The sequence below is a fragment of the Cyanistes caeruleus genome, chromosome 22, assembly GCF_971803275.1.
Source record: "Cyanistes caeruleus chromosome 22, bCyaCae1.hap1.1, whole genome shotgun sequence".
Taxonomy (NCBI): Eukaryota; Metazoa; Chordata; class Aves; order Passeriformes; family Paridae; genus Cyanistes; species Cyanistes caeruleus.
Window position 1 is genome coordinate 3,568,570 of NC_141722.1, and position 14,698 is coordinate 3,583,267.

Consider the following 14,698-nt stretch of genomic DNA (forward strand, 5'->3'; position numbering starts at 1 on the left):
CCCACTTTCCAACAAGAACTCAGGAAATTAAAATGTTTAATGCACCCCTGACGCACACAGAATTAGCAGCAATACAGCAAACGAGGTTTGCCTTCCTGCCCAACACACAGTGAAACAGATAAATAAAGAGAAGCTCACTAAAAGCCAGGCAGGGAAGGCAGAGCCACCGAGGTTCCTTGCTTCCCATGGAAGCCCTTATCTCCGTCACAGCCCACAATGCAATTACAAGATTACAAGACACATGCTGCTCCAGCATCTGGATCCTCTGTGCAAACGCAGGGATCCCTACAGAACCAGGAAACCTCTTCATCTTGTGAGGAACGGCACGGATTCTCCTCGCAGCACGGCTCCCACTGACCCCTCTCCAGGCACCACCTCCAGGGACAGACATCGTCTGGAGTTCGTATTTGTGAACACAGGCACAGAAAGAAACTGTGATCAAAAAGGTAAATTCTGACCACTGACTCTGGTCCAAAAAGCATTGACGTTTATTTTATTTTGCTGTAAACTGTCTCATCTACATTGTAAACCCAGGGATAAAGTCTGTACTGGTACCCCTCCACTCCCATCCCAGTCCCCAGCACGTTAAACCCAGACCACAGAGCCAGCAATCCAATCTCCATATATTTTATTCTCAATATATTTCATTTCTGGCCACCGATCTTTAGATCTCCTATTGGATTTTGTTTTCGTAAATGGATTTTCCCACAGAGCTGGCAGAAAATAGATTTAATTCTGAATTTCTCTAAACTGAAATAGTCAATATAAATGTCAATGTGTGTTTGTGCCATGCAGCCAGTGAGGCGACACAAGCCTCACATTTCAGAGGGGTGTGGGGGCCAGCCAGTGTGTTTTGTGTCTGTATACTTGTTCTAATGCTTTTTTTCATAAGGATGACTAAAAGTGTATATATATTTATTAAAATTTTTGTTTTGCTGTTTTGTTTTGGGGGTGCAAAAAGCAGTATGATGTCTAACACTGCTTTTCAGGCAAGTCAAGAGGCAAGATTCCCTGTCAGCAGAAGATTCTGCAAACTGACATCCCCACAGACCCATCACAGAATGGTCTGGATTGGAAGGGACCTCAAGGACACCCTACCAGGGACAGGGACACTTCCACTACTGTAGGTCCCCTGTTCCCTCTCTTTCCCCAGCACAGGGTGTAGCTGCAGCATCAATTACTCAACAATTCCAATCTAGCCTAATGTTAATGTCATTAGTCCGCAGAGATCCTTTTGGAATAATTTACATTGAAACTATCTTTTAACATCCTAAATGAAAAATGCTCAGACTTCAGTGAATGGGATTTGAATTACAACCCTACCACATGTGGCTCAGCTTTATTCGCACTATTTATTAAACAGGGGAAAAACAGTGATGCAGTCAATTACAGAGCAATTACCTGAGCACTGCTGCAAACCTGTTGCCTTGCACTGCAGGGACGGTGGCTGCCCTTGAATTGGGCAGAACTTGCTACAGGGCACATGCCAGGCAGAGCATCCCCCAAGGCCCTGATCTCAGCTGAAACTTCATTCTGAGACACCCAGATACAAGGAAAACTTTTACTGATGAAGTTAAATAAGCTACAACAATTAAAGGATTAGGAATGTTATGGGTCTTGTGAAGAATAAAATCTTCTGGACATGTATAGGGCATTAGGAAAAGAAGCCAAAACTCAAGAGAATTTGCTGTGACTTTATGTTACTGCAGGAGAATACATCAGGACCCTGATATACAAAAGGATTATTGATATGTATGTTCCCTTCTGAAGAGACTCCCAGGAGATCCATTCTGGATTTAACAATAATCCATACTCCCCTTCAGAAATGGCAAAACAACGCTCCCATTTCCCAGGACTGCCTCCAACACAGGAATCATTAAGACGCCATCACACCCTGCATTCCAGGTACTGTAAACACCAGCTGGAAGAGGAATAAATCCCAACCACAGCTCATGAGCAGTCAACACCTCCACATTTCTGCAGCAGCATCTGCCTGTGGTGCCCTCTGTGGAGACGTGCACACTGCAAAGGTGAGTGTGCCACAGCAAAGGTGCGTGGGCCACAACAAAAGTGAGGAGATGCTGTTGGACTCCATGGTCTCTAATGAGCTACAGGGGATTAAGGGAGAGGCTGGTTGTAAAGGGGATCAGTCAAATCTCAGGAGAGGTGTCAGGACAATGCTATTTGAAGCAATGATGAAGAACAGAAAAGTGCCCCTCCTTGTGAGCAGTTTCTCCCTTGCTGTTTGTGTCAGTGTATGCACACGCGTGTGTCATATTTCCAGAAAGCCTCTCACATTAAATTCTCCTTTCTCATCCAAAGCCATTCCACAGTATTTCTCTGGAATGCATTAAGTAGACTGACTGAACAATGTGATCCTAATTAGTTTGCAAACTACACAGCTCACCTCTGAGGGCGAGCAAAGCCCGTGTAAATTCAAGCGAATTGGAGTGAATTGGCTCAGGCTGCCCGAGGAATCACTCTCCAGATCAGGGCTGCTCCAGAGTGCCACCTCCAAGGCTGCTCCCACCCTCCCGTGACAACCGAGTAGATTTCAACCACGACAGCAGGGAATGGAGAGATGTAAAACCACTTTGCAGTTCAATACCCCATGGTGGGCTATTTTGTACAATGCAGAGAAGCCCATTTGGTCATTTTCCAAAAGCACAAGTCTGGTTCTTCACAGCTGCCCCTGGCCCCAGGCTGCAGAGGCCACTGATGCCATCCCCACCCCGGTGAGCCAGGGTGGGCACAGGGACGCTGCCAAAACCCAAATGCTACGGAAACCCGTGTGAAGTTTTGATGGTGATGTCCCAGGGTTTATGCAGTAATTGAATAATCTAAAATTTTCATTCCTGTCCTCATGGACTAATCTGCAATAGTGTTAAGGGACTGTTATGATATTAATTAAATACAAGTCCTGCATACAAAATTGATACTTCGCATCTCCATCTCCACAAGGGAGTTTCTCTCTTAATAAGACTGAAATCAAGTTTTACTTTTTTATTGGTTTTTTTTTTGTGGTTGTTTTTTTGTTGTTTTTTTTAAGGAATTCATAAAGATTATTGAATTGCACCAAGGAAACAAACACCCAGTCTACAAGAGACCAAGATGTTTCAAATACAGAAGCTCTGGTTCCTGGAGTGGGACTAGGGGCACAGCTCTGCCCCAGCCCTGGGACAGCCCTTCTCCATAACCACTTCTCAGGCACTGAGGTTTGGAGAGATTAAAATATCCTCAACACAGGATAAAGAGCAGCAGGATCAACGCAGATGATTCCAAAACGCAGATGACAAGAGGGAAATTCACTACAAAAACATGACCTCGTTTTAATTTTAGCAGCAGTTTACTACGAATTCACGTGAAGGCGCAGTTCCACTCTCCTGGAAAAGTTCACACACAAGAAAAGGCAGAAACGCATCCGCTGAGCCAGGCACCTCTGATGCGGAGCAGCACCATCCGGAATCACAGCAAAGCTATTCCAACACTCCCCTTACTATTATTTATTAGTTAAAATTTTTAATTATGTGAATTGATTAGGAACACATCACCAGGGATCCTAATTAATTAGAATTTTAAAAAGGATCACAGACCGGAGATTCCACAAAGAATTGCACAAAGAGGTGCATTAAGGAAAAGGCCAAATTAACTTCTCCTTTCTGGTTTATCCAGCCTGTTCTAATAGGACTATGATCAGATTAACCAAGTAATACCCAAACCCTTCCTGCACAGCAATGCTAACCAAGAAAACAGCTTGAGGATTTCAGGTCGTTTTCATTTAACATTCACTTGGTTAAGTAGTTTATTCCTCCTAATCCATATATATTTAAATGAGTGCATTCCTAGTCAAATTAGTTTATTCCTCATTTATGTCCCAAATTTGCTTTAGCTGCCTCACCCATGCTCACCAAATCCTTCTATATGGTTCTGATAGACATCAACATCCCTCAGGATCTGATGTAAACTTTTTGTTTCAGAATGTATTTTTTTTTATTTACCCAAAACTTGGAAAGACAAAGGAGCCATCACATTGACAACACTTGGGAAGGAATTAATGATTAAATCTTCTACTACAAATCCCTGTTCAGAACTGGCTGGTCAGTAGCTTCACAGGCCAGCATGTTCCTCCTCCCTGCCTCCAAGCTGCCATTTCCAGAGCAATGTTTGGATGCTGTTGATGCTTTTGGCTGTCGGCTCTGCAAGTACTTTTCCATCAGTGTGACAATGATCCCTATTTATCTTCTGGCTGCAAGAGTCGCTGAGATGATCTGGCAGTGCCACAAGGCAGACAGTTATTTCATGCCCTGTTAAACCCTAATGCGGCTAACTACGGTATCACTCCAAATTTGAAAAAAGCCTTTTTTTGTTATTTTAAATCTGCTGCCTACGTGTCCAAGTTGAGAACATTGTTTCCTTTCAGAATGGTATCAGAATCCTAAACCCAAAATGCTGTCTGTGAAGTACCATGGTGTACTGATTGAGAAATTAACGAATAAGGTTAAAACTACATCATTCTGCCCAAGAAACACCTGGAAGTCAAGAAAACAGACTTCTGCATAGTTCAGAACAGAGACTGACAGTGACCACCCAGGTGCTGCCTGTGCATGAGAGGGTGCAAGTACCTCCTTGAAGAAAGAAAATCAGGTACTAAAGGGCTCTCAAGTTGGAGAAGGATTTAGGAATGAATGGCTAAACCCTGGTACATCCAAATCGCAAAGCAAATAGTTTAACACTTATTTTCCTGAGTGGTGATTGTGATCAGCCACAAGGAGAAATCCTGAAAGCTGTGCTTCCTCCAGCTTCCACAATGTGCCCATCTGTGTTTGTTACTTTCCAGGAGACACACTTCACTAAAAACAGAAATTAATGGGTTCAGTGCAGGGCTCTTTAAGCCTAACAATGATCATCACCACATCCACGCAGTCGGGCCCTAAAGGGCTGGAGAGCTCCAGCTTTGGAATAACCCCAAGAAAGTCCCATTTATTTTCTTGTGTGCTCATGGGGCAGCCAAAGGTCATCAACAGTCTCTTGCTTCAGGTAAAGGGACAGCACAGGGTCTGGTGTTCTGCATTGTGAAAAGTTTACAGAAGTTAATTAAATCCCACTCTGCAAACCCGAAACAAAACAAGGCACCATTTCTGTGATGAGGACTTTTTTTTTTGGTGCTTGTCATAATAAAACATTGTTATTGGATGTAAAAATTATGGAACAAAGTTATGCCTCTCTGGTGTAATATAATGCAATACATTTAATACTATTTTAAACCCCAAAACCTCATTAGAGCAGACAGAATGTAAGAATGACAAATGGGCTAGGAGGAAGCTGGAGCACGAGATGAATTCTGGGCACTCATCCCCTTCCCGTTGCTGGCACTGACTTGGGGGATGCTGGGGGATTGTCAACCACCAGCAGCACGTGGGGAGCACAGGGTGCCCGTACCCCAACACGAGCAAAGCATCTGCCAAGGCAGGCCTGGGGGTGAAACTGGAAAGCTCAGCTTAGCCCAAAGTGCAGCCTGGCAGCTGCCAGACAGGCCTGGAGACACAGGTGAAACTCTGCCTGTCATGGACAGCCCAATTACCCCAACCCTGGCCAGGCTCACAGGCTGTCAGCTGTAACATCAACCCAGCCTACACACAAATACACCCACACACCCACACACATACCCACACCCACACAGACACACACCCACACAGACACACACAGACACAGACAGACACACACAGACACACACATACCCACACCCACACAGACACACACAGACAGACAGACACATACCCACACACACATACCCACACCCACCCAGACACACACCCACACAGACACACACAGACACACACAGACACAGACAGACACAGACAGACAGACAGACAGACACATACCCACACACACATACCCACACCCACACAGACACACACAGACACACACAGACACACACAGACACACACAGACAGACAGACAGACACACACCCACACACACATACCCACACCCACACAGACACACACAGACACACACAGACACACACAGACACACACAGACAGACACAGACAGACAGACAGACAGACACACACCCACACACACATACCCACACCCACACAGACACACACAGACAGACAGACAGACAGACACATACCCACACACACATACCCACACCCACCCAGACACACACCCACACAGACACACACAGACAGACAGACACACATACACCCACATACACCCAGCAGCCTCACTTCCTTGGCCAAAATGACACAGTTGAACACTGCAATTACACATTGTAGCAGCCTTTGACCACTTTGGCCCCAAGTCTGGTATCCAGTGTTGGGAATATGGCCCTGCTGCCTTAGGAATGATCTGGGCACAATTCTGAGGGTAGGCTTCTGCTACCAGAACAAGTAATTGCCATTTAATAAATACAAAACTTGGATAAATGCACTTGTTATCCACACCTGTGTAAACCTTTAACATTAGAAGTGACCAGAGTGACCAAAACGGCTCTCTCCTCATGCAGATGTTAAGAAAGAGAAGTGCTGTCAAACAATGACATATTTTAGAACAAACAGGCTTATTCCAGAAATAATGCCTCAGGTGAAATCACTTCCATGAATGTCTGAGTGGCTGAATACCATCAGCAAAACAAAGGTTCTCTCAAAACACACGTGGATTCTGGGCCAAATTCAACAGAAATTCTACCCCTGCATACTGCAAGACCAACACTCCATCAGCACACAGAAATTACAGCAACTGCTACCAAAACCTGGCCGAGATTTGCGAGAATCAAATCGGACCCATTCCAGCTGCCATGGTTACAGAGCAGCCCACCCTGAGGTGTCGGCAGTGCCTGTTACAAAACCCACGGAGGCCACCAGGAGATGCTCAGTGTGGTGACAGTGCAGTCACACAGCCCAGCCAGCAGGAACACAGGCTGATGCTGAAGCTCTACTCACAGTTTGCTCAAAGGAGTGATAAAGAACAAGTGTATTTGCTGGGGGTAGGGCGAGTTGTGGTTTAACCCCAGCCAGCGACTATGACTCAGGACACGGGGAGCAGGTGGAATTCAGCAAACAGGAGTATTTTTCTGAAGGTGAGGACAGCCTTTGTTGGGTTGAGGTGTCTTAGGGAGCCATCAAGTCCTGGCCCAGCACAGCCCACAGCCACCCCCACCACGCTCCTACCTCCACTCCTTGCACCTTCAGTTTCATGTGATCCTCTCTGGTGGTCTTCCCATCTTTCCTTTTTTTCCAGCAATATCCATCTTTCCTGTATTTCACTTTCTTTCTGTTGTACAGGATCATAGAACCATTCTGTGGTCTAAAAGCAAGAAACAGGTTTGGGTTACATAAAGCAACAAAACCAGACTCAAAGTGTCTGTGGAACAATGTCCCACAAACCAGCTAAAGCTCCACAGAACAGCAACAGCCAGGATTTGGTGTCAAATAAATGCTCCCCTTTTGCTGCTGTTACCAGGCTGAAGTGATGTCTGCGATCTGCAAACTGTTCCATGAGGACCTTGCACCTAATGCAGGAAGTGACAGTGATAGCTTAAAGAAAAAAAAAAAGGAAGTCTGATAAAATAGCCAACATTTTTACTGGATGTATTTTGACTGCTACATGCTGAAAATTAGAAGGAAAGAAAATTTAGGAGAAAAAAGGATTGTTGTTATTTAATTACAATTTCTCTCTCTTGCTAACACATCAGCAGAATGAGATTCCAACCACCTCTAAGGCTGCACCAGGACATGGATGTTTGCTTAAAATGACAATAAACAAGCAAAAAAGAAGGGAAGGATAAAAGCACAAGCTTATACATTGGTTTCACTGTTCTGCTTAGATCAGTGCTAGACAGGGAGTAACCTTCTCCCTTCTGAGCACCTTCTCAACTTCAAAGACACAGGAAAACTTTTACCACTTAAAAACTAAGACAGCAATTTGAAATGTCCTTAAAGGCACAGTGATGCCCAGCAGACAGAAGCCAGTGTAACTTGGGTGTAGAGAGAGATCTTGCTGTTTGATTAGCGGAATCACAAGCGAGGCAAGTCTGTTATAACTGAGAAATAACAAATACCCTCTAAGCTGGGAGGCAGTGAGCATTTTTTCCACATACACACAAATATTTTTTGCTTCTGGCCAGAAACCCAAGCCCCATCCTCCCAAACTACACCTCCTCCTATCACCCAGGTCCCAGCAGCCTGGACCCAAGGGCTCGGGGAGGCTGCTCCTCCTCTCTTCCTCCTACACATCACCCTGAAAATAAACACTCGGGTGTCAGCACAGCCACGGTGTCTGTTTGACAGCACTGGAGATAGTGCATTCATTCAGTGGAGGTATTGTGTATCTCATTTCAATGTTTATTCTATAACCCCCAGTCACTGCACATGTCAGCTCAAACCCTTCTCACAACACCAGAGACCCCCCAGGCCCCGTCGGGCTGTGTCCCACGTCCCCTGCGTGGTCAGGGCAGGCGATGAAAAGGCAGCGTGAGCTGATCTCCTGCCCAGTGCCTCTGTGCTTCACAAAACACGTGCTCAGAGGAGCTGCAGGCTCCTGATGCCAGGGAAATCCTGTTTCCCTCGCCCCCAGCGCCTCGTGGGCACAGGCAGGGCACAGCCTCGCTCTGCAGCCTCGCTGCTGCTCCGCAGGGCTGCAACCGGCTTTGTTGCTCCATTTCTGCAATGAAAAAGGAACGCAGTGAGAGGGCACTGGCAAAGCAGTTAACGAGATTTATAGAAAATAGAGCCCAATGAAACAAAATCTCTTAAGGATCTCTGGAGCGGCTTTCGATTTTGATAAGAGTATATCGAGCTGCTTTAAGGCTCACAGAAAGCAGCTGGTTTTTAAAGATAACTCCATGAGATGAAACACAATTTTAACCTGATGTACACTGCTGCTGTATTTCACCTGCTGTAAGGAAGAAGAGAGGAAAGCTCTGTCCTGCTCATCCCTCAGCATTCAGACAAGTGATGTGTGGGCAGACGCAGCAGGCCAGGCCTGCCGGGGGTTCCCAGGGCATGTGACAGATGTGACTCCAGCCCAAATCTCTGGGGGTTTTGCCACTCAGCCTGAATGTGGGGATTTCCTTTTTCCCTTTGCAGATGAGAGGGACAAAGTCACAAGCCTGAGTGCAGGCTGCAATTCTCGATCGGCTCTGGATTTCCTCTCCTTTACGAGCCTGTGGCATTTAAAAGCTGCCTAATCTCTATTTTGGTTTCTTGCCTGTGGCCTGAGGGAAGGAGGAGGAAGGACAGGAGGAACAATTGCAAAGCAGAAAAGCCTTTTGTCTCAAGTATTGATGAGATCTGGGATGCTTTCCTCCTTCTCACCCTGCTATCCACTGCCAAATTGCCACAACAGCCTAAGAGCTACTTTTTCCCAAATTGTTCCTGCTACAGCCAGGAAAGAGATCCTAAATTCTATCTTCTTACTTATTTTTAATGTGAACAATCATCCCCTGCAGCTGATGGGTCTGGAACCTGCTGGTTGCTTGGGGTGAGTGACCCAGGGCTCGTGACAGTGCTCAGGAATGATCCAGGCCACTGGATAAACCAGAGTTTCCCTCAGTAAGACATGGACAGGGAGGAACCCAGGAAATGGGATTTCCAGGGAAGATCTTCCAGAGATGTCATTTTGGATTTGACACCCAACTCAGCTGTGCATACTGACTTCTGGCGCTAAGTCCTGCTCTGAGTGGGTTTTGTTTCTTTTGGAAACCCCTCACCTGGGTCATAGGAATCTAAACCTACTTATCTTGTTAACAGGAATCAGATGCAAAGAGGGAATAAATAGAAAGTAAGTTAAGGATATTTTGGTCAACTGATGCTTCATATCTGCCTCTCCATTAGTGCTCAAATTTAGGTCCCTCTGGCCTGAAGGACAGAGATTTCCCCCTAATCACATTATTGCAATATTAAAAATGCTGTTCAGTTTAACCAGTTCCCTCTAAATTGTCACATCGAGATGTGGTAAATGTCAGACATATCAGTTAATGAAAACTACATTTTACTGCCTCAGGAGCTGGGGGTGCCAAAAGGGAATTGCAAATACTGCAAATCCAAAAGAGTCTCTTTTTCAAGATAACAGAGCAAGATCAGCCAGAACTATTCCTTGAGAAGGTCCATGGCTTTAAGAGTTATTTTTTTTATTATATAATCTGCATTTATTCCAGTTCCAATCCAAGAAGGATATTTAAAGGACGAATATGGATGTTTAATACAGCTTCCATAAAGCAGAGGTACCACACACCAGACCCTTCCTGTACCTCAGCAGTGCACAAGCAGAAGCTGCCCCCACTGCCTGTGTGACAAGCCCCTTCCATCCCTGCCCCCATCACCCTGAGAAATGGCTCCTGAAAACAGCCTGGATGATGCTATTTTCCACCTGCATGATGTTTTCTCTGGCTATGAAGTTATCATGGAGCCAAGGGACAACAGGAGGGGACTATCTTCCATCTTCTGCATCTATGCATGATAATAATGAGAAATTAACTTCTGCTTTCCCAAAGGAGCAACCTACTGATGCAGAAGCTGGCGGGGAAAAGCTGGAGTCCTGAAGGAAGCCATGAAAAGAGACAGCTTTTCAAGAAAATATTGCACCAAATCTGTGTCCTCGTTTCCTTAGGAATGCAAAGAAGACCAAGTCCTTGAACCCATCTTCATCCAGAGCACTTTGGGAATGGGGAGAAGTGCCAAGAGAGAGTGTGACAAGGTACCTCCCACTCCAGCAGGCAGAGCTCTGGGGCTAGTAAACTCTGCAGGTGATGAACTCCCAGTAGCCATCCATTTCCTTCTCCTCTGCACTGTGTGCAGCTGTGCAGCCCTCACACTGCAGCACTGATGGACAGGAACTGTCAGTCAGGAGCGCTTCCTTCCTGACATCAGGCTCTCAGGAACACCTCATCTCTTATTTCTTGTTTCTGCCCAAGAAAAATATCTGATGACCGAAGTTATTTCTCCCCTGAGGAATTCTGCTCTTCAAGTCTTCATTTACCTTGACATTTCCCCCACTGCACCTGTGGCTTATCAGAAGATTAAAGCCCAAATGGGAAACTGAAGGAGGAATCTCAAGCAGTTGCAGCCCTTGACATCTCACCCACCCTTGGCCATGCAGATAGCTGGACACTCACTGTTGGTTTAGGAGGTCACCCAGACTCATTAAGGATGGAGGCACCCAAGGCCAAGGCAGAGCCATAACCCATCTCAAGGGCATCGCCCACCAGCCCAGGGACATACCTGGAGGATGCTGTAACAGGTAGGTCTCTTCTATACTGACAGAAAGCTTTAAAATTATATTTACATGGGCAAATGTTTTCAAGACTGTGGAGATTTTGTCCCTCACAGCTGTGACAGTGGCAGATCACACAAAAATTTGTTTGATACACACATTTTTTTCCCCCTCCTAAACAAATGCTTGGCCTTGACCCTCAGGCAATGATTCACATTTGCCCTGAAAGAAAAGACGTGCCCAGGATGTGTCCAGCCTGCACCAATGGGACCAAAAATCAAAGAAAAGCCCCTCAAGAACTCAATGTAGATGTTCAGACTTCACCATAACTGCTGGAAAGCCATAGCATCTGCTGGGGAGAGGCTGCTGCCATTATAACCTCCACTCTCCTCACTGCAAACTGGGATTATTGGCACAGCAACTGAAGGAATCACAGATTATGTGTTTGAAATTTGTCTGATCTCTGAACTCTGCAGGGATGAAATAAAGACTTCAGAAGAGTCTTCTTATCCATGTAGTAGGAGGTATAAATCACAAGGAAATGTAAATATTCTGCAAGTTTTTTGTATCTAGAATTAAACGTCATTTGCATTTAAGATGTAAGTGAACTTCCTTCTTATCTACAATATTTAAGAAGTTAAAAGTCTAAAGTCACAGACTTAGCAATTTTATCCAGAATTGCGGTTAACGCAATGGCTAATCCCATCAAGGGGGCATTAATTGGTGTCTAGATGCTCCTTCTCATAACAGCAGTAGGCCATAAAACTTAATCCTTACCTCCTCTTTCCAGCATGTAGCCTCCGTGTTCATCAATAAAAGTAATGTGATTCATTAAGTATGGGAGTAATTACCTGCAGCTCCAACAAACAGGACTGAACGAGCCATGCCAGTGCCAAGTTGGCTTTTGTGCCATCTCACAGAACTGCCAGGGGCTGCCAAGGAAAGCCCTTCTGCAAGATCAGGATAAATGCTGATGGCTGCAACACAAGCTGCAGACCACTACACAGCTGCTGGGCATCTCCTTGGTGTGGGCTTGGATACCCATCACCAGCCCTACCCCAAAAGCAGCTCCTCGGTGCTATTTAAGGAGTGATCAGGATGCTGGTGCCACAAAAACACATGTGAAGATATTCTGTTTGCATGGTGCATGGACACTGAAGTTAATCCCTGGAACATCTGGGGCTCTGCTGACAGAGGCAGCTCCCAGCAGTGATGTCCCTGCAGCACAGCGCAGGCAGGTGCCAAGCACAGCAGCTTCAGCTGTGAGTGATGGGGAGGCAGAGCCTTGCCCGTGTCCCCATGGTGTCCCTGTCAGGCTGCAGAGGCCAAGAGCAATGGGGCAGCTCCAGGCACCTCGGTACAACAACAGCTCTGACCAGCACATGAGACCAGTAAAGGTCTTAGCACATCTTCTGTGCTAAGACTTGTACTCACAAACGTGTCAGAAATGAATGTCTTTGCTCTGTGTCCTTGCACTTGACTACAAAACAGGTAACAGGGCTACCAGCACTAATAAGAGTGATAAAACTAACAACAGGATCTGATTTATCAGTAGCCATTTACTCTGCTGCCATTTATGTTTAAGTGCATTGCAGCTGGCCCCAAAGTGTGAACTCCATGGAAGACTCACACAGCACCTCTGCCTATCATGGCTACTCAGCCTGATGAATTCCACTATTACAATCTTCTTTGTAGAGCCAATTAAAAAAAAAAAGCAAGCAAACAAAAAAAACACAACACCAAAAACCAGGTTAAAAACCAAGTAGATATGTTATTGGTAAGCACAACCAGGTGGGTGAGCTCTGCTCTCCCAGTGACACTCAGTTCAGCACCTTGTCTGGACCTCCCTAGGAAGGAAGATCCTTCCAGAGACAGCTGTCCCAAAGCTGCATGTTTAGTTCAAGCAGTAGTTTTCTCCATATTTTACTCAGCAACATGGTAATTCACATGTTGATGGCTCTGAACTCTGTAACAGACTTGAAAAAGAAATGAGAAACAATCTTTATGAACTCCTCAGCACACCGAGCAATTGAAGCCTCCTCGTAACGATGTAGGACCAAAGACAGAATATTAAAATTGTCATTAAGTGGAATGCACATGAAATGCTAAAAAGTCTTTCTGCAAATTATTTCTTGATATAATGTCATGCTGTAGAACTAAATCTTAGTACAAGGTATGAAAAAAGACAGTTAAATCAACTTTGTTCATTTAAATATAATTTTAAAAGAACTGGCATTCATCTCTTTATTGCTCAAGGATTTTTATCAATTTCTTTAGCCCTCATTTATTTCTCTTCCCTACTCCCATGGGGATACCATTTGATTTATTGGGAATTAATTCTTACAATTCATGAATGCTTTAAACTATTTTCAGATTAATCACCATCTCCACTGGTGCACTGAGGAGAGCCCCGTTCCCTCTCCGTGCTCACACAGACCAAAGGGCTCCAACCCCCGGGTGCCAGCAGCCATTCTGCCTTATCAACTGCTCTCTCCACGGACACAGATTGATACAGTGAGGACTAAGGGCTCCAATTAACTTTTAAAAGACTTATTTGGAGATGGCCTTCTCCTGCAGGCTGTACTTCAGCTCCGGATCTTGTCACTTCCCAGCACAGCAGCAACACATGTGTGTGAAAACACTGCTGCATTCTTATGGGGAAGGAAGAAAATGGAAGAAAAAAAAATCTATTTATTTAGTTAACTTACTTCCTGTTCAATATCCCCACTTGTAACAACCATCAGCTCCAGACTAACAAGGTTTCCACAGCTGTGTCAAACTGGGGCTGTACCTTGGTTTTATCCAAAACACCACACACCAGGGAAATTTGCCAGGATGCACATGAAACATGTCCTTGGGCTCTGGCAGGTGTCACCTCCCCAGGACAGAGGCTGGTTGGAACCACATGGGCTTTGCTGGTAACTGGGAAAAATCTCACTGGGGATGGGAGGAGAGCAGAGGTCTGAGGAAGAAAAAGGGTTCTCCCCCTTTGACTCATGACTTGAGACACTATAAAATCCGTAAATATTTGAAAATTGAATAATAATAAATTAATTATACATTTTAATTGAGAACCACTTCAAATCATAAACGCAGTTCAACAGCTGATGAACTTCTAACCCTGCAGGCAGCAAAACAGCAAAGACTGGAGGAACTGGTGATGCTGGTATGGGAGGGAGCAACTCCCCAGCTGTGGTTCAGTAACACATCTGTCCCCCATCAGCACAGCCAGGCCTGAAGATGGGCAGAGCACTATGGAAAGGGCTGGAGAGGGGACACAGTGCTCCTCAACAGCCACCACCAGCTCACTCTGTCCAGGCAAAAGCACCATTTGCAATATTGCAATTGAATTTAAAATGCTGATTTGCCTTGGACTCCGTCAATTGCTGGGACTCCATTGATTCCTGATTAATAGTAATTATTACATAAACCTGGATTAAGCTGGAAACCAAACTGTCCCAGAAGCTGGGCTGAATGGGCTGC

The 14,698-nt window shown here is 45.3% G+C and overlaps 1 protein-coding gene across 12 annotated transcripts in view; it reads right to left on the reverse strand.

The window, feature by feature from the left end:
- The window catches only part of CAMTA1 (calmodulin binding transcription activator 1), a 236,513-nt gene that overhangs the window by 146,947 nt on the left and 74,868 nt on the right, over window positions 1-14,698 (reverse strand). For all 12 annotated transcript variants that reach the window (XM_086860599.1, XM_086860600.1, XM_086860602.1 and 9 more), the window contains one exon: window positions 7,174-7,309. In XM_086860599.1, the coding sequence (XP_086716725.1) occupies window positions 7,174-7,309 (136 nt within the window). The remainder of the gene's footprint in view (window positions 1-7,173; window positions 7,310-14,698) is intronic.